This window comes from Seriola dumerili, unplaced genomic scaffold (genome assembly GCF_002260705.1).
Source record: "Seriola dumerili isolate Sdu_G_001 unplaced genomic scaffold, Sdu_1.0 BDQW01000044.1, whole genome shotgun sequence".
NCBI lineage: Eukaryota > Metazoa > Chordata > Actinopteri > Carangiformes > Carangidae > Seriola > Seriola dumerili.
In genome coordinates this window covers 5,384,000-5,404,790 of record NW_019174299.1, presented here as the reverse complement: position 1 = coordinate 5,404,790, position 20,791 = coordinate 5,384,000, and the positions used below count along the sequence as shown (strand labels likewise).

Genomic DNA, 20,791 nt, shown 5'->3' with positions numbered 1-20,791 from the left:
CATCTCTCTAACCCTTATCCCTCCTTGCACCCCCTGCTCCCTCCCTCTCTCAGCATAAATCTCTCATTCACAAATAGAGGCCAAAAGAGGCTCAGCTGATGTGATGAGATTATTATTTTTTTTTTCTGATTACAAATCAACCTCAGCTTAGATAGATCCCACCACCACCAACTCCGCCCCTTGCAACATCCTCTTTCCTCTCCTCCCCTTTTTGCTCTGGCCCCTCCCCCCTCCCCTAATATCTCCACCTTCCTTTGGCTCTCAGCCCCTCCCCTCCACCACCTCCCCACCCACTTCTCTCCCTCACAGCCAGATCTAAGGACGGACGTGCCTCATTCAACTCCTGCTGCACAGGTTGTGAGGGAGGGAGGAAATAGTGAGAGAGAGAGAGAGAGAGAGAGAAGGAGAGAGATAAAGGGACAACAGGAGAGGCAAAGGAGAATATTAGCAACAGCCAGAGAGGGACAGAGGACAGGTGGTGAGAAAAGAGAGTCAGCTCACTTTGATGTTTTGCTAAGAGAAGAAGTAGAAGGAGTCAGGGTGTGAAGGAGTGAGGCAGGAGAGAGAGGAGACAAGCTCTCAGGTGTGGGACTACCCAGCTGTGGGAGGTTCCTCCAGGGAAGGTATAGTGATCTTCGGCAGAGACCCCTCCACTCCACTGGGAGTCAGACCTCCACGATCCAGAGTCATGGAGCCCTCCGTGTCGACCGAGGCCGAGGGGGAGTCCAAGGAGAGGAAGAAGATCCACTTTGCTGTGCCGGCCTCCGCGCCCACCAACCTGGACCCTCGGCAAGTGGAGATGGTGAGCAGGCGGTGGACAGATTACTGTTTGACCCATGAGGAGAAATGAGGATTTAGTTTTAGCTTTTAGCTCTGACTTGCTTTTTTGTGTATGATAGAAATGTTTTACATCTTACATCTTTCATCTTACATCTTTCTTATTGACCAATTCACCAGTAAGTGACTGCCACCCACTCAAGGAAAGTGACTGCATTATAGTATGAAGTGTCGTACCATTACTGGCCTGATTTCTCCACTTCAGGACGCCTTTCTTCCTGCATCACTTTTTCTCTCTGCTTTGTTTCCTTTTTGACAAGTTTCTCATGCAGGGCTGGATTTTCTGGCTCTGTCTGCCACACAGTTGAGAAATTATGATGACATTTCCCTCCCTCTGTTTCCTCATGAGATTAGTGCCTTGCTGTCTCATCTTTGACCCGTTTAACAAAATGACATTGACATGAAAGTCACTATCTTGTGTTTGAAGCCTGATCCCTCTTTTGTAACGGCAGCAGCAACTACAAACTGTTGACATTTTGTTTGTCGTGTAATGGCCCTGTAATAATTACTTTTTTTTTTTTTTACCTCCCTGCATGTTAGTGACTTCTGTCATCTGATCTTTTTAGTAAGATCCTTCAATCCTGCTTTGCCACAGACGTGCCGGATAACGTTGCCTGTATCATTACGCACATTTTTTGGTGGGACAACTGTGATCTTTCTTTTTGGCTCTAATGTGGGTGGCTCTTATTTTAGAACAGGGGAAAGTGGGCCAAAGTAGGAAGCGTTTGGTGCCGAGGTAGATCGAGGCCAATGGCTCATCCCTCCTGAGAGCTTGAGGAGAGGTGGAGCGGGAAAGCAAGAGAGAGAGATGTGCTATATGAAGGAAAGCTGAGAGGGTAAAGATACACAACCTGATCTCTGGGTTCACCTGTCTGGGGTCAGCTCCCTCAGTGAATGTCCCTGTTTCACAGCTTGCATAAAAGAGGCTTTTAATGAACTAGAGCGGCCTGCAATCATGCTCCATCGTACCCTCTAACCGATCATCATCTCATAACAAGTTTGGTTGTAGATAGTGCTGAGAGAAGCGTTTCCTCCATGGTGGTGAAGAAAGTGTGATCATTTCACTTTATCGCAGGCAAATCTTGATGAATCAAGTGTGATGTTTCCTTTTTGTATCAACTTAAAGTAAATTTGTGTTACACAACAAGTTGCCTAATCTCATTTCTCTTTTGAGATTGAGTTATAGACTAAATTCAAATTTAAATGCTTAACACAAGACTTTCACTCCATATTTACACATTAATACTTGCTCTCCTCCGCCCCCTCTTATTCTCTCAATCTCTCATGTCCTGTCCGCATGATCTGATCTCTATCGTCTCTTCCAAGAAACTACAGGATATCAATCTACCATATGTGAGCTGTCCCCTCAATTTAAAAAAAAAAAGGTCTCTCACTTCCTTCTGGTTTGGGAAGGACCTTATTGCTCAATCACCTTATGGTCGCACAGTTATCAGCTATATATAGGCTTGTTGGCTGGCTCTCCTCCAGCGGGCCTTTACCTTCACATAGGCTAAAGCTTCTGCGTCAGCATCATTGTGATGTAGATGTTTCAAGAGCTTAAGCAATATAAAGTCTGCAGTTGATGACACTCAATTGTGAGAAATTAGTTGGGTGGATGTGAGTATGTGTGCAAGAGGGTGAATGCTGGAAACAAATGCGCTGAAGGGGGAGTATGGGAAACTGAATGGACGTTTAAAAAAGCAGATAGCATCTACCAGGGGCAGATGGGGGGCCTCCAGGGATGTGTGGGTGGGCAGGGATAACAGTTAAAGACACTCATTTCATTCCCCTCCCCTCCCCTCCCCATCCCACAGCAATTACTGTCGCCCACAAGTCCATCTTTGCTAATGATTCGCTAATGATTATACCATTCTTCCGAACTTATTACACAACTGGTAACTCCTTCATTACTGTTGTTTCCGATGGCATTTAAACTCCGAAAAAACCCGCTATCGACTGAAATGAACTGGGGCCTTGTTACTATGGAGACGAGCTGCACACAACTATGCCGCACAAAGCTCCCCCACCGTTGGCATCTAAAAGGTCAACTTTAATGGACACCTCTGTGTGACTGGGTAGGTTGTTTATATTGGTGCTGTTGCATGTTTGTAGATATGTATGCGTGGTGTTAATGTGAGACGCTTCCATGCCTCCCACACAGTGAAATATTGCATCCCGTGGGAGAAAACAGCCACTTATTTGTGCATCCTTCAAAGGTGTTAGATATTCTTGTTTGACACCTTTTACCTGTTTGTGACTGTTTACCCTAAAGGAATATATTCTCATTTACATGTCCACAGTGTCTCCTGTAAAAAATCCTTCTTATTTCCCCCTAGTGGTTTTTAGACTTACAGATGGTCTTAGTTTTATTTAGCCAAGTTTTGACACATTTGTATTTGTCTTCTTCAGTACATTGAAGAAAAAAATTCTAATTTCTGAACAGAAGCAAACTTTTCTCACTCCTCAGATTCGTGGGCCTCGCTGCCATATTACATCATCGTGTAAGCCCCTTCTTTCTGATTAGAGGTATTCTCTCAAAACCTAAAGTGCCTGTACTGGAATTGTTTAGACTCCAAAAAACTCACTTTATTTTTCTTTTCCGCTGCCATCCTTGGTGTCACCGGAGTATGTTATTGAAATCCTCCCAGGACAAACGACTTTTTAAGATTATCGTTCTTTAGTAATCTTCACGTTGAGCGGAGGTCAGGGGCAATGTTGTCATTGTCTACAACAACTCAGAGAAAGCACATGGTTGTGTTTACCATCCCTACCCCCCGCTCCACACGCACACCAAGTGACGTAGGGTAATGTGCATAATGGACAGAGATTAGGGTCATGGTGCAGACGCTACATCTCTGATTCCCTCCAAGTCTGCCTCCCTGTGGATTCACCAAGCAGACATCTCTCTATGTTTGTCCTCCTCTCAAATCATCCCGATCTGGTCGAGCTCATGACGAGCCTTAGAACTGACAGAAGACCAAAGAGAATATCAAAGGATGGTGAGGGGCATCAGTCCAACACTTCCACATTAATCTATGTTAAACCTATATGGGATATGGAGGGTGTGATTTAGGTTTCCCCGCCCTGCCCACCATCCCCACCCTATCCTTCACCCTCCTCACCACAACCCACCCCACTGCAACCTTCCCTGTCCTCCCCAGTCCAGTCTCTGAGTTAAACATCAAACAGCGACCTTTGATGCGGCGCGTGTTTGTGGGTAAACATTAGCAGTCTGGGGGACTGTCAACATGCACTCCCAGAAAGGACATCTTGTTGGATGGCACAAAGCATGCTGGGACTGGGCAAGAGGGCGCAGTGATCTTTCCCTGCATGGGGACAATCGGGAATGTCACTGTAGTAGTCTGACTCAGTTTGCCCAGTGACGTGACCTGTCAGGTCTTTATGAAAATGAGTTTTAAATGTTCCCAAAGTTGCTTGCCCAAAGCAGTTTGTTGATGTTTCTAAAAAGAAAAAGAAAGAAAAAAACGAATTGGGAAAGAAATTATTTAAAAAAGATGAATTGCCTTGCTGGAAACCACAGATTGTAATTGCAGTTTGGACACAATCAATGGGTCTCTGTCTTCTGTAGTTTTGTTTATGTGTTTTTTTTGACAGTGCAGGCATTTTGTTTAGTTAATGACTCTGGAACAACATGTTCACGGCCTGTATCTGTTTGACACAAAGTTTCCTTTCATGCCCCCTTTTTGCACTTTGTTTTAGCAGTGCAATGCAAGAAATCCCCTTTAATCATTTGTGTTTTATTCACAAAAACATGTCATTTTAATGATGATACTAACTGGACAGTCTGTCATCTTCTCTTGGCTCGTGTGTGCGTGGACGTGTGTGATGTGTAAACAGCACAAAAACACAAATATTGAGCATGGGTAGAGTGATTTGTCGCCTGATGACAGTATACACAGTGAGTTGCCATAATGTCCTTTGCACCTCAGGCGCCGCCCAAGCACGCTACGAAACTTGACTGAGGGCCCGTGACACTGCAACATGCCCCCTTAGCCTTTCAGCGCCATGGTCAACAAATCCTCTTTCGTCAGTTGGTGTCATTAGTTACTCGCTTGTCGCTTCAGGGATCATCGTTAATCAAACCAAGTCAGGCCTGATTAGAGTATATGAAGAGATACATCCCCCCTAATGTACACTCATTCTTTTCTATCCACATTTTTTCCCCTGTCTGTTATCGTGCAGAGAGATCATAGTGTATCTGAAGCGCTTCATCTTTTAACCCCAGCCATAGCAACAACAACAGCAGCAGCCATATCCGTGATGAGAGGAGAGGCAGAGGATTAGAGGGGCAGCAGTGGGATGACGGGGAGGGAAATGGGGGATGGACAGGAGCTGGACCTGACTTTTCAGACTTTTCAACTGACCTAAACACTGAACTGCACCTCCGAGCCCCCCCCCCCCCCCGAAGCCTGGAGCCCCCTTCCCCTCGTCACACAGGATGATCACACTGATGCAGGCATATTGAGAGGAGACACTGAGGTGTGACAAATGTTTCAGCACCGAAAAGACATGGCATTATTATGTTACTGCTGCTGCGCCTATTGTAATTTCTGATTTTTGTCACAGTGGTTGACAGTGTGTTTTTTTTTTTTTTTCATTTTTGTCCGGCTGAAACTTAATGAGCTTGCACTGGGGGCACACCGGGTCATCTTCAACATGTTCCTGAGGGAATGGCTCAAAGCAGAAACAAGGTTATGTAGAAATATTCCAGGAACAAATGGCTTGTCTGTCTCAGATGCATTTTTTAAATATTATTTACGCAACCACATGAGAAATTAAGGCTTTTTTAGAATTAACCATTTCAACCTAGTGCTGATAAATCTTGGTTATAATCTTAGCTGAGTTTATAAATACCATTTGCATCCAAGCACTGAGCTGGAAGCTGCACAGCAACCATCAACAGTAGCCCTTTTTTTGTTTCATTTATCACCTGTTGGTACATATGACGTTGCAAATGAGTAACTATAGCTACTCTGCACTTTGTTTGTATGCACCTGTTGACCTCTGGAGTCTGTCTTTGTCAGCTGCACAATGCGACACCGCTGAATTCAAGTGCATGAGCCAGAAAAAAACAAAAAGAATTATCTCAGTGTTTGCAGGCTGCTCGCCGTGCCATCGTCTCTGCGAAAGCTTTGATTGGCACCTCCCCTGTTGTCGGCTCGCCCTGTGTGCTGCTCCAAGTGCTCGCTGTGGCCTGGCAGGTGGTTTCCTGCCACTCATCATCCATTGGCACACTGTCGCCGTCGTGTTGTGATGGTAAACCTTTCTTCCAACAGTCTCTGGAACAACGGGGCCAAACAGCTACCAGCAGCTAATTACGTAAATAATGGGGGTGGGTGGGTGGAGGGGTCTGTGAAGACAGAGGAGAAGGTGAAAAAAGAGGAGGGGGGGGGGGGGGGGGGGGGGGGGGGGGGGGGGGGGGGGGTTTGTTGTCCTGAGTATGATATCATTCTGCCAGTGGGTGCAGCATAATTACATTTCCTATTTGGGGGTCATTGGAGAGCCCCTCCAGATGCTTTCTCCAGCCATCTGTTTATTCAGTTAGCCAGTGGTGGGGCCAAAGGTCACCACAGAAGTGTTACGTGAATGCTGAGAAGCAACACGCAGCAGCATCTCGGGCTTATGGGAATTCAGCAATGACGTTCATTTGAATACGAGTGAATGACCTCGCACCTCACTGAGCTGCAGCTGGGGTTGTAATTTGTGGAGCCTCGTCCTTGACCCTCTTTGAAACAGCTGGAAACGCGACAAGCGGGTGTTACTCAGTGAGGCCTCGTAGAAGCCGCCTGGCAGCGCTGTCTGTGAGTCACGGCTGAGTGTGGCTTGAATGTGTCTGACAGAGCGATTTCTCACATGATGGAGCTGATCACTGGCCTCTGGTTGTTTATTTGTCATGCTTATGGAAACATTTTGCCTTCCAGCTTTGTCGGGATGGGGGCATGTTGGCCTGGTAATTGGGTTTAACCCAAACAACAGTCAACTGTGTCTCCACTTCTTTGGGCAAAACACAAAATTAAAATTCCACTGATAATATGCTCACAAGCGTATGATGATCTGTTATCTTTTATCCCAACAACAAAACCTTGCACACTGTGCACTTGCACAACAATGCATTCATGTGTTTTCTTGTAGTTTAAATATGTTTCCAATGGTTAAATGTGCAATGTTTCCCACAGACAATACAATGCAATGTTGTTTCCACTATTTATAACTGAACTCAAGCAACCTGGGAAGTATTGTATTTGTCTGCACTAGAAATACATTAACAGTAAAAAAAAACAAAACACTCAGCTCAAACTAAGAGGGATCATTTTTCACCTTATCGTGTTATTGAACTCATTGCTAGATTGCACTTAGAGCACCGCACGGGGTTCTGCCACTTCATTTTAAAAAGCTCGCTGGGAGGGGGAGGAGGAGGAAGAGGAGGGGGGGGGGACCAGTTAAAGATCATGACAGCAGAGACACAGAATAAAACTGCAGCAGAGCACCTATCAACCACAGACTGACGGAGCCGAGATGAACGGCCTCGTGAGGAGAGAGAGAGAGAGAGAGAGAGAGAGGGACGTTTCAGTGTTCAGTGCCTGAGGCTGTTAAAGAAGAGGCATTTAAAGATTGGCTCCTAACAGGAAGAGAGTGAGGACAATATAACTGGGGGTTACAGAGTGGAAACACAAAGAAATAAGGGATAAATAAACAACAACAACAACAACAACAAAATGGTCATCCATCTTCAGTGGGAAGGGCAGCAGAGCTACATCACATTTGGATGCCACTTCTATGTCTTTCAGTTTCACATATTGTTCTCGTTTCTAGTTTTGGGTTGCTGTTATTGTTGGCTGGTTTGCGATCCTACATTTCTTTGCACATCTGTAGCTGTGAAAAAAAAATCACTCCATGTGCTGCTCCTTAGCTTATGTGTGTTCCCATCAGTGTACTGTACTGTACTGTATGTTCTCTGCACACACACACACGTGCTCATTTCTAGCAGTATGTGCCAGTGGGCAGATGCAGCCACAACTACTAATCAATCTTGAACAAATCTATATCTATCCATCCGGAGCTGGGTTACAGCTGGGCCAGGAGAGAGGGCGAGCTTCATATGGAACCAACTGATGCTCTCACCTCTGTCGGAGAGAGTTGACACACACTGCTTGATAGGATGACCCCGATGTAATAGAGTGCTAATGGACACAAGGGGATGGTAGCTGCCAGGGAAGGAAATCTATGGTGTGTTTCTTTGCGTCGAGGCCACCTGACTGCACACCTGACTCCCCCAGAGACGCTCGGCTGTTAGCGCTGGTTTTAGAGCCTTTCTGTCTCAGATCCCCCGGAGACTCCTCCGATCTAGTTTTCTCTGTCCTACTGCCGCTGCTTTTTATAGGCCCGGCCAAGGCAGCACCAGCTTAGAGGAAGGGCTCCGGGGAACAGACCCATATCAGCCGATCTGCACCCAGGCTGCTATGCAAGACTTTGCTGAGCCAAGACACATACCTGTGCACACACACACACATACACACACACGCACACACACACACAAACACGTGTGCAAAGTCAACATTTACCAATGACTCATGTACCCCACACACAGCACAGAGTGAGGTACTGGAGTCTCATATCAGAGCCATTCCTGGCTACTTAACCTCTTTAGCCTTCAATTAGGTTTGACAGTCATGAAATACAACTATTTGCATGATTTTCATTTATATCCCAAATCTCTAAACACACTTTGAAATGGATTTACAGAGGTTTAAAGAAATCATCATCCAATCAGTGAGAATAAGGGATAAAAAGATGTAGTCATTAATGAGAATGGAACAACGTACATACATATAATGGTGTTTGAAAGGTTCCTCTCTCTATCAGCGCTCTCTCTCTCACACATTGTAGACCCTCCTTCACTCATGAGCTGTAGAGGAACTGATGTATGTCCTATCTGCGCTACGATCCACGAGCCGATGCTTTTATTGAGACCAAAGCTCTGCAGGAAAACTAATGAGGCTCTGCTGCCTCTCGGGGAGGCCTGCAGGCGTACACCTGTGGAGCGGCTGAAAGGCCACCTCGGCAGCCTGCTTAGAGCCCCTGGGTGCACAGTCCACAGCAACTCCACTGATCTTGGTGCAAAAACTACGGCTGCCAGCAGAGGAGAAGGTTTGGGAGATTGGGGCCAGGGGAGGGGGTTAGAGGAGTAGAAGAGGGAGGTAGGGGGAGGAGGGGGTGGTGGTGGGGGAGGATGAAGCATAGCAGCAGTAATCTCACATGCTGTGGCCCAGTGTTGGCGTAAATGAGGAAGTCGCATTCAATATTATGTAACTTGGGCAGAGTGGGGTGGTTTTAAGGCTGGAAAATTACTAGAGTCACTTTGCGTGTTCATGTCATCTGGCATTGCCAATGTCATACAGCAACAGTGCACGTCACCACCTCCACCGTCACGTCCTGTTTGTGTTCATAATTGAGAGAAAGAGATACCTGTGTTTGCTGCATCCATTTGTGTTTATTGACTCCATGATTTTAATATTGACATGTGGTTTAGTGTCGTTTACAACCTGTTTTACAGCCTGTCTGTGACGTGGACTGTTGTCCTTTTCCTAGATTAGTAGGTCAAGTCTTGGCATTTCATAAGACCACCATGATGATAACCTTGTTGACACACACACACACACACACACACACACTGCACGTGTGGTAATATTCAGGTAAACAGATCATCCGATGATGCTTCTCAGTGACCTCAATTATCCCATCCAGTCATTTTACCTTCCAGTTGTTTCACTAGCCCTATTTTTATCTCTGTCTCAGTAAATGAAGCTCTTTCCCAGCTTTCACTGTGCAACAGTCTCTATCAATGACGCCTCATTAGAGGGGGAAAAAAAGGCTTTCACCACTTTAGGGGGTCATTAAAGAAACTTTGGCTTTTGTTTTATAATTTTCACTACAGATACAGGAAAAATAAAGGATGAAGGTACATGGCCTGAGACATCATATACATCGCTTTGGAAATTTACAGTTGATGTAAAACTGATAAATGTCTCTCTTAAGACATTTAGGGAAAGGAGCAGGACCTGTGGATTTATCCAGGGCTGTATTTTACATAAAATAGAACAATGACGCAAACTCCATCAACCAGAAAGACGTAACCGAACAACATCTGAAAAAGCAGAAGAAAAGCTGAGCGGAGAGGTGTTGCAGCGATTGTGTGGTTTTAAGAAGAAATTAGAAATTAAAAAAATGGTAAACAAAAAGGATAAAATGGGGAAGTGATATTTTGTAATTTATGTTAAAAACAATACCATATGTATTCACTAGAGTTAATAACGAATGTGGCTTACAACTGTTTTCATTTCTGATTAATCTTCTGACTATTGTCACAACTGATATTGATTGTTTGAATAAAATATCACAAAATAAAGCAAGAACCCCAAAAACATGTATTTTACAATGATAAAAAACAGAGAAAAGCAGAACATTTTCAAATTGACTTGTTTTCTTCATGTTTGCTTAAAAAACAATTAAGCAATTATCAAAATAATTGCTATTAATTGATTTTCAATTGACCAATTAACCAATCTGTTGACATGGTGATAAATCAACTGGAAGAACCATCGGATCGTTTCTAATACCTTCCTGTTCCTTCCTGTACCTTCTGACCTCTCACCATGTCACAAGTTTGCAAGACTAGAATCCAGAGGGACAATCCAGTGGTTTTCCCAGTTTAATGGTTTTAATGCCACAGGACTCTGGCATAGGTTTTGGTCATGGCAACATCTGGTGTCTGCTTACTCTCCTGGGTGTGTGTGTGTGTGTGTGTGTGTGTGTGTGTGTGTGTGTGTGTGAGCCACCTCCGGCTGCCCTGCAACACTGGTAGCAGGTGTCAGGCAGGCAGAGTCAGCAGGGTTCACAGCAGCGTGGAGCCCCAGGCCTTCACACCTTGCCAGGGGACAGAGATAAAGGAGACGGGGGGGGGGTCAATTGAGGAGAGGAAAGGATGGATATGTCAGCAAACAACAGGATTATAATATGATTTCACTTATGACGCACTCTGGTGATGGGGCGGAGAGAGGAGAAGTGGATGAGGGTAATGGCACTGCCAAGGAGTGAAGGGTGGACATGGAGGTAAACAGGACAGACGAAGCAGAGGATCAAGTGAGATGGAGATGAGAGGTGAAAGCGAGAGACAGATAGTGTGAGAGATCCAGCGGAGACAGGAAAGCGGGACGTTTGCATGACGAGATTAAAATGCGTGTCTGGTGTCATAAATAAGGGTGAAATCAACGCTCGATTAGTCCGTGTTGTCGTGTTTGATTTCCACAACGAGGCCCTGCAAGCCGCTGCTTTGGCAACACGCGCCTCGCTCTGATGACGCACAGCTCGCTTTAACAAGACAGAGGGGAGCCGAACACAAACACGACTCGACCACAACGCAGCTTTACGCAAAATACGGTCAGGCTGCTTAACTCGCTCCCTATGATGTTATGTGGTGCCGTAAACAGCGGCTCCAAGGTTCATGTCAAGGTTGTGCTTCGTCCACAGAGGACACTTTCAATACCCTGTTTGTCTGAGCTGCCATGTCCACTTAGCTTCACAGTTTTCATTCTGTGTACTTTTTTTTTTTTTTTTAAATTTCATGCAACATTTATACCCAAGAGGCAATTTTACAGATGTCAGCTATTAATCCTTTAGAGTTGTTGGAAAGTGAGTCAAAGCACTGGGCTCTGCGTGTAAATCTTTATTTATGAAGCAAAGGCCCCACACATTCTGCCCAGGGCCTCTCAGTAGGTTAATAAAGTGAGACTCCACCCCCCAAGAAAATAATCTTCTGAGTATCAAACGCTCACTTCCTGTTTGCCTGTAGAGAGTTTGCAGTTTTACTCCAGAGTTAAACTTGAACTGAACACAAACTTTAAACCACTCCTGCACAGCAATCAGCTTCTCTGCAAACCTGTATATTGATTATTTTCCTCAGCAGTTAATCTGGAGACATCATTAAAAAAAACTGTGGGGCACATTCCCACCAGCAGGGCACGATACCGGTTGCTGGATGTATGGGCACAGCTGGGTATTTGTTCTTATAAAGACAGAGAGTTGACTGTGCACAGTGACTTGTGCAGACCTGCAGTCTGCCAGGCCCTGGGTTTTGCTCTCAGGCCGTCAGCGACTTGGCTTCAGCCTCCAGGGAACAGTGTGCAGGGAGACTGGACAGTGGAGGGGAGTGTCTGAGGCTGAATGCCGCCGCTCTTTTAATCTAAAATCCTATTTCCATGGTCCCTCTGTTTGTAAGGGCGTACATGACTGTACATGGTGCACTCACGTAATCAAACGCACTTAAGACATTATGTGAGGAAGGCCTTCATTTCAAATCAATCCAGTATCAAGAGACACTTCTTTAATGCCGGTTCATTTCAGACATGAGCAGCAAACATCAGTTTAGTTCCAGCTCTACGCTGCGTTACTCCCCCTGTGTACTGTATCAGTCTGTGAAACCAGAAACTGACATAATGAGTCTTCCTCTGCTCTGCTGACCGTGGCGTTCACGCTGACCTGACCAGTACTGGGCACTCAAACTTGATTTTGGCTGTTGACCCATCAGCCAACTGGGCGGCAGCACTGATGAAGCCATTGAGTGCCCAGCATGCCTTTCACCAGCAGGGACTGTCAACATTGAGCTTTGAGCTGAGCATTATTAATAATACAGTGCTGGCCGGTTGAATTATTCATGTGTATTTATGGCTGCCCTTTATGTTTGTGTGTGTGTGTTTGTTTATAGATCCGGCGCAGGAGGCCCACACCCGCCACGCTGTTCAGAGTAGCCGACCAAACGTCTCCTGAGGATGATCAGTCCACCCATCAGGTAAAGGTGAAGTCAAAACACTTTTTTTTATAAGTGTCTGTGCATCCTCATCTGCCCTCCTCCTCAGATTTTTTTCCCACCCACTCATGAACAAAACTCACCGACAAAGTATTGGTGTTGTGATGTGATTATTATCTGTGATTTTGTATCATCTACTGGTGTTTACCTTGTCATGTTTAAACTGCCTCAACCCTGCTGGATCCTCCGATGTGTCCGTCATCACAAACTCATGTCGTGTCAGCCATAGTTCAAACTCAGTGACCTTTAAATTAAACTGCTGAACATTTTAAGTTCTTTGAGCTCAAAGGTTCATTCTTGACTTTAGAATGAACAGTTTGACAGTAAATTCTCACTGAGGAAGACCATGAGATGTGGCTGAAAGCTGAAAATAACTGAACCCCGTGATAAAAGTTTTTCGAAACAAGCAGGACTTTATTATAATTATGATAATAATAATGATTATTATTTTATTAGTTGTAGTATAGTCGTCAGTATTATTATTATTACTGCTACTGCTACTGTTACTATTATCATTATCATTATCGTTCCTCTCTCTCTCTCTCTCTCTCTCTCTCTCTCTCTCTCTCTCTCTCTCGCACCAGCATGATTTTGCCAATCATGGTCCAACACGCAACTTAAGTGTGATGTTGAAGCCTCCAGTGCACACACACTGGGAATGGACTTTCTAGTGAAGTAGGAGATGTATTGTGTCCATTAGTTAGAAATGTAGAATATTTGCAGACTCATAAATTCTGGATTCTTCCACCAGGGAGAAAGAGCAGATGTAATTTAAAAATATATTACAGTTCAAAGTTATAAAAGTTTTTTTGTGGAAAAACTCACCCAACACAAATCATTATTCCAGAGTATTTTTTATATGTCTTAAAACATGTCTCTCAGGAGGATTTAAAGGTGAATTCCTGTTTTTTCTTTCTATGTTTGCAGTGGGTCGTAGGAGAGAACGGAGTGCTCAAACCAAAACGTGTAAATCCAAACGTGTATCAGCCTCCATCACTCAAAGGTCGGTACAAGCAGTATTGATACTACAGGTGGTAGCTGTGTGTGTTGTGATTCATCCTTGTGTTTAAGTCCTTATTTTTTTGTTTTACCGGGCTTCGCCACAGTCGACTTCCTCCTTGCTTTCCATGCTTCATAATAATAGAGAAAGAAAACAATGCATGTGACAGATGGGTAGATATGTGTTCAAAGCCTTTGTTTCCTCTCTATTCTCTGCATGTGCATGTGTGATATGCATAGACGTATATCTGGTCTTTATTGTGCGCGCAACAGCAGGACCTGTATATTTGTGTGTGACAGAGAGAGAAAGGGAGAAAGAGAGAGATTATAGTGTGACAGCTGTGAGACACTGAGTGTGAGTCTAGGAAAGTCTGGATCATCCAGGATTACAGTCAGTTGTGTATACAGCTGTGCCACGCACACACACACACACACACACAGACACACACACACAGAGATGAACACCAACACATAAGACATACATGAACACAGACATGGACTTGCATGTGTACATGCATGTGGCTTCTTGCTTGTTGCATGTGTTTGTTAAATAAGCAGAAATATACATTTTTCATCGTCCCAGCAGATCTCCATTTACTGGGGACGTCTGGGTGTGTGTTGCATGTGGAGTGATGATATAATGAGACAGGAAGCCTTGTTCCTGCAGCAGAAATCTGTCCTTCATCAGCTCATATGCAGAGAGCGAAAGAGAGAGCGCTATCTCGCAATAATTTCTAATTATGTAACCTACCTTAAGCTAGAAAGAGTGACCTGCCTCAGTGTGTCTGAGGGTGTGAAGGAGTGAAAGAGGCCAAGGTGACCCAGAGGAAGTGAGAGGGGGAGTTGAGGTAATGTCACAAAAGTGAGGAGAGTGTGTAAGGAGAGAGAGAGAGAGAGAGAGAGAGAGAGAGAGAGAACAGTGTGAGTCAGCACTGCCAGGCGAGAGCGCTGAGGAGGGCGGGCAGTCGAGGAAAGACAAGGGTAAAAACAAACAGATGGAAGAACAGGGTGAGAGAAGGGACAGAAAACAACAGCGAAAGCTCTACTGTAAAAATCAGTGTGGGACACCTCTTTGCAGTTGCATGCCTGCCTGTTTGTCTGTCTGTCAGTGCATGTCTTTAATTGGCGTCCTGCCTGCCTGGCATGTTTTCAAAAACCCGTGTGAGGCTTGATAAAAACTGACAGTGTTGAAGCATGGTAAAACCAAAACAACATATCCCTTTATCCTTGTATCCTTGTGTCTGCGTCCATGTGTTTGTGTGGCCGTCTCCCTGTGTGTGTGTGTGTGTGTGTGTGTGTGTGTGTGTGTGTGTGTGTGTGTGTGTGTGTGTGTGTGTGTGTGTGTGTGTGTGCTGTGTTTACCTGTGTGTAGCTGTGCAGAAGATGGCTGAAGCACATATGCAGAACCTAGGTGTCTACCCTCCTTTGGAAGACCCTTGTGAAGGGGAGGAGGATGAAGACCACTGGCAGGGAGAGGAGGGAGAGGACACATCTCCCACCAAAGCTGCTGGTGAGAGGGAGGCTCTCTGTGGAGCGGCTGGGACCACAACACTGCACACAGAGGCAGCAAGGACAGCACTATTGTTTTCGTTCTTTAAAGGAAAAATACACCCTGCGGCACTTCAATACAGATGAGAACACAACCACTGGCATTGTGCCTTGATTTTCTAAAGCTGGTTTGCTTTGGTGGTGTATATCTTTCTTATCTGTTTCGGAAAATTGAAGATAAGATCAAATGTATGATGTCAGTTTGGACAAACAAATCCCCTCTACGTGTACAATCTTGACAATCAGAACAAATACTGATATATGCAATGAAAAAATATCTAAAGGTGTATTTTTCCTTTAGGGTTGTGTGAATGGTTGAGTTTGCCCTTTTCCTTTTATATTTATCCTGATGGTGTCTGCACACATTTCCCACAGCTTGAGACATCAGACTCCTTTTCTTCCCGTTACAAGGAGCCATTGTTGTCTTTCGTCCTTGAACAGCCTGAATAATAACCTCCACAGACTTGACTATCACTTGAAAAAAATATGCATCCGGATGCATATGTTGTCTGTCATTAAAGATGATGAAAAACAAATTATAATTATAATTACGTAATGGCTGAAAGGAAAAGGAAAGCAGACACAGACAGAAGTAAATGAGCAACAAATGACATAACATAAAATATAGGAGCCATATTATTTTGCCGGTAGGTCAGAGCTGCTGCTCTCAGAGGAAGAGCCCTGTGCAGTTTTCAGGGTAACGTAAGCTCCTCTGTTCACCGGCCAGCAGCACAGGCGAAGCTCTGTGTGCTGAGAGACAGCCCCAGTGTCATATTATCTCTCGCCCCAAATCTGTCAGAGGGCGCACTGCACTGCGCTGCACTGACTACAGGCCCAGCACCAACACCTACACCAGCCAGAGAGGCCAGACAGGATTAGTAAGCACACAGAGCGTGCTGCATGTGCAGAGCGAGGCTATGATCCTGTGCAGTATTTCAACCCTTCTTCTATTATTTCATGTTCAGAAGCAGAATATAAAACCTTTTGACAATGTTTTGGATATAGTATCTGTGCACATTTGATCTCCAGCAAAGCAAAGCTGAGAAAGCAGTACACAAATCTGAACTTTTCTGCTTATACACTCCCTTATTATGTTTTATTTTGTTTGTTGCTGCAAAATTATAGGTTTTTAATCTCCACGATATCACATGAGAGCAGTGGCATTTCATTCAGAATTATTGCTCTGTTGGCCCAGATGACAGGCTCTCTCAATAAATCCCTTTGTGGAAGCCTGCTGAAACACAAAGTACCCGGGCAGGATGCTGAGAGATCCTGACTGGGTCCTTTGATTGCACTTCATCTGTTCTTCCAGTCTTTCCATTGACACGTTTCGGGCAACATCGACGCCGTCACAGACAGAAATAGATGAAAATGAAGTGTTAACTGATCTTCACCTGACAGACGTGATGGAAACCTAGTGTTTTAAACATATGAGCTTTGCAGAAATAAGAATAAACAGTCTCATTTCCTTTCTCATCCAGTTGGTTTCTGAAATTATGAAGTGGAAAGGAACATAAACACACAGTTCATGTGAAATCACCAGAAGTGTAACTCTTTTACTTGTACAGTCCATCTTGTCAAATACTTGCTGATTCATATATTAATCAGGCAGAAATCCACATATATGCTTCTCAGTGACACTAAATAAGCAATTATGACAAGAAACAAATGTCAATAGTATTACGTAATCTTTGCCTCCACGTACAGAGAGAAAATCTGGCATATAGAGCTGCAACTAACAATTATTTTCATTATCTAATAATCTGCAGATTTTTTCTTTATTAATAGATTCATTTTCTGGTTTATAAAATGTTAGAAAACAGTCAAAAATATGCATCACACTGTCCCACAATTAAAGATAATGTGTTTAAATGTTATTTTTTTGGTCCAAAACACAAAGATATTTAGTTTACTATCACAGAGGATTAAGAAAACTAGCAAATGCACTCATTAGACAGGCTTGAAGCAGGGATTTTGTCTCCTTTTTTTTCCCTAAAACAATTCATCAATTAATGTTTTAATTCAATTTATTGACTAATTCTTGTCAATACTACGTCTTCCTTCCCACCAGGCATCTCTTTCACTAGAATTAACTCCACAAGTATGTTAGTCAAAACCAAACACACTCCATATGACACTTTTGGTGCACTGATATCAGTGGTTACCATTACCAAAAGCAAAACAAGGTGTTGTGATTGCACCGCTGCCTCTGCTGACATCAGTCTTTGCCTCCTCAGATCACCAAGACACCGCGACCACTGAGCAGTCAGACAAGTTTTCCAGCGTGAGAGAGATGGCCAAGCAAATCCAAGCAGCACAAGAGGAAGAGGAGGAGGAGGAGGAGGAGGAGGAGGATGACGGAGAGGGGGACAAAACCAAGGCAACAACAGAGGAGAACAGTCGAGGGAGCAACTGAGAGAGAGAGAAAGAGAGCGAGAGAGAACGAGAAAGTGGGGCAAACGATTGGAGGGAAGATTTGGGGAGAGTGAAGGTGTGTCGTTACAATATGAAGAACTCAGAAAAAAACAGATGAAGAAGTAGGTGTTTTGTGGATGTGTGAATATGTGGAGTCTGAATGCACAAGTGAGGATGAGCGAAGGGTCGACTGAAAGGCAGATACTCGAGCATGTGAGCGAGCAAAGCTTTCTGTACTGCTTCACCTCTGAGGGGTCAGGTGGATTAAGGAGAGGACAGAGTTTGTGTGTTAGGAGTCAGCCCATATGAGCAGGTGAGGAATGATCTACTGACAGAGCAGACTACAGACGCCACCTGGGCCCAATGTCCCTTTGTTTATAACGAGAGTAGTAGAGGGGGCCAAGGTCAACGCGACCAAATATCCCGTAAGACCAGTCCTCTCTCTTCCTTAATGCTTGTGCACAGAGCAAAATGTTCCTTTAAAGAGGGCAATAACCACCACATTAACTTTAACAAAGACTGTCTCTTATAGGACCCTTTCATAAGTACTTGAAGGTCTTTAAATGAGAGTGGTACATGTGCCACTGATTTGCAGCAGTTTGGTTGTTTAGCCCCTTTCATTAAATGTGCATATACTGCCATCTTGTGGTAGAAAGTAGGAACGACAGATGTAAAGTGATACTCCAGCCAAGAACAACCTTGGCAAAGTACTTTTAAATTATAATCCTTAATGTTTTCATAAAATCAATCCCTGTTTTTGAAGCTTTTTATGGTCAGGAACTGTCATTTAATATATTCATATTCAGTAATGACCTCTCTGCAGCATGTAATCCACCTGTACTGTTTTTAATGTCATCTCATTTCTGTCATCCTCACTGTTTACTGTTCTCACTGCTAACATTGCATCAGACCTGTGTTAAATGATCACATGGATTATAACTAATCTACAACTGATTACAACAGTGACCATTTTCAAAGATTGGTACTAAAAATATGTGGCCTGGAGTATCACTTTATGTGTGACCTAATAACAAGCACCAAAATGTTTGTCTATAATTGTGGTAAATTTATGAGCAAGTGTGTGTTGTTATTTCATACCATACTTTTCATTTTTGAGCATACTTAAAATTAAAGCTACCTCTAATTTGTTTGAAATACAGAACCCTGCCATTTCCTCCATGCCTCATGCGTTTGAACTCGATTCATTGTGAACTGACTCCCTGTTAAGGAATCAAAAAAAAAAAGAAAAAAAAAAAAGGAAATTTGAAATCTTTTTTTCCAATAGTGTTGACTCACAGATTTCCTTTTGTATGTTAACACTTTTCTATTGTCATCTTTTTAATCGTTCACTCATGATCTGTATGTCACGGATCTGTTGTCAGAGCTATTTTTCTAATCTATTGTTCGGTGTATGAGTAGCTCAGCTCTGTCCTGTTTCTACTGACTCTATCCAAATACTCAAAAGACTCACAGGCCTGCATGTAGCATGCAGCACACAGACAACCAGGCACTGTACGGTCACTGCTCAAACTTTCTGCACTCTTTCTACCACAGATATTCACTCGGTCTCTCTCTTTTCATGGAGTCAACAACAGTTTTAAATGTTTTTACTCACCATCATTTCCAATTGAACTAAAGAAACAGGCTCTGATTATAAGACTTTTTCCAGTTGTGCCACAGGATGAATAAATCTTTCTGTTTGTATATATAAAAAACTGTATGAAACTTTTTTTAACCTCTGACCTGCCCAAACTGCCGGATGACTGGGTGAGCAGGCTGTGTGTGCTGACGCTCTGCAGCCGACGCCGTCCTCCCTCCTCCGCTCTCCGTCCACCTCCCCTCTCCTCCCGGGTCAGAAGAAAGCAACCATGGAAAGACATGTATGAACTCTTACTGCTTATTCTGTCTTTATTTTTATTTTATTTCCCCATTCTCTTGTTTCTCAATGTGATGTGGTTGTTTTAAAGTGAGCAACAATATATCAAAATAAACCGTTTTTCCTTTTTCTCCTTCAACCTGATCTGTACTTATTGTGTGTGTGTGTGTGTGTGTGTGTGTGTGTGTGTGTGTGTGTGTGTGATCTGAATTCATTCATTCACTGATATTGTTTCACTGTGCAAATCCAGTCTTAACAGTCCTCATACAGCATAGCCACAATACATTCTACTAAATGAATTCAAACCATATTAAAGTTTGTCTATTTCAAAAAGTTAATATCCACAAAATGTTTAAGTCAGTTGATGATGGAAGCTGAACTTTTTTTCTAATTAGCTCAGAATAAATCTAATAGTGAGTACTTTATGCAACAATCTGACATTAATCAACACCACAATGCATGTGCCAAACATCTCATTCATTCATTCATTCATTCATTCATGCATTCACTTATTCCTTATTCTCTGGGCTCCCAGTAATGAATGAGAGCTAGCAACAACAACAAAAAAGCAGGACGATGCTTCTTACATGCTGTTGACTATTCACTATACATTAGTGACTATTCTCCGCAACTAATAGAGTGAAAGAAAATAAATATTTTTAATCCATGTAAAAAACGAGAAAATATTAAACTGGTCTTTCTTAATTTTGCAAATTCTACATATTAAACTTGTTTTTCACGCGCTAATCCAAAAAGCTTTGCACAGACATTTAAATGTGCAGTTGCTTTGACGCATTTCCTCTGCTGAAAGGCGAACACGACAGTGAGAGTTATCGTTGCCTTCAAAAACAAGTCAAAAACAAAAAGCAAAAACACATAACACCCTGCTATTCTCATTTCTTTGCTTTGGTCTGGTCACAATTAAGGATGCAGTGCTTTTTAAAATGCAATGAAATAAGATGTTTTTGATAAACTAAACACTTTGTAGCGCATGGGTGAAATGTAATATGTTTGTAATATATTGCAGGGCTGATACAAACTCGTTTTAAGGCTTATTAAGGTCATATTTAGTTTTTTAACGAAATCGAAAGTACTTTATAGTTTATTATCTTACATTGTTTGACAGAGCCAGTGGTGGTCCAGTGATCTTTGGCGTCTGGGTCTGACAGATCGATATGTCCATATCATGGATGTATTATAAGACCATGGTCCACATCTTGTAGTAGTGTTTC

At 43.4% G+C, this 20,791-nt stretch overlaps 1 protein-coding gene across 2 annotated transcripts; it reads left to right on the top strand.

The window, feature by feature from the left end:
- Positions 1–308: 308 nt before the first annotated feature.
- LOC111217764 (protein phosphatase 1 regulatory subunit 1B-like) lies at positions 309–19,698 on the top strand. Of its 2 annotated transcripts, none has more exons than XM_022739755.1 (5): positions 309–802; positions 12,620–12,703; positions 13,649–13,724; positions 15,093–15,230; positions 17,506–19,698. In XM_022739755.1, exons 1-5 carry the CDS (start codon positions 689–691, stop codon positions 17,682–17,684), a joined length of 591 nt encoding a protein of 196 aa, XP_022595476.1. In that variant the 5' UTR covers positions 309–688; the 3' UTR covers positions 17,685–19,698. The 2 variants fall into 2 exon arrangements, with proteins under 2 accessions (XP_022595476.1, XP_022595475.1); XM_022739754.1 differs by having other exon boundaries at positions 12,620–12,709.
- The last annotated feature ends 1,093 nt before the right edge of the window (positions 19,699–20,791 follow it).

Bases quoted from the DNA above. Each gene is read 5' to 3' on its own strand.
- LOC111217764 (XM_022739754.1), top strand. From the start codon at position 689: ATGGAGCCCTCCGTGTCGACCGAGGCCGAGGGGGAGTCCAAGGAGAGG. The intron at 803-12,619 runs GTGAGCAGGCGG...GTTTGTTTATAG, and splicing joins ACCCTCGGCAAGTGGAGATG to ATCCGGCGCAGGAGGCCCAC. The intron at 13,725-15,092 runs GTCGGTACAAGC...ACCTGTGTGTAG, and splicing joins TCAGCCTCCATCACTCAAAG to CTGTGCAGAAGATGGCTGAA.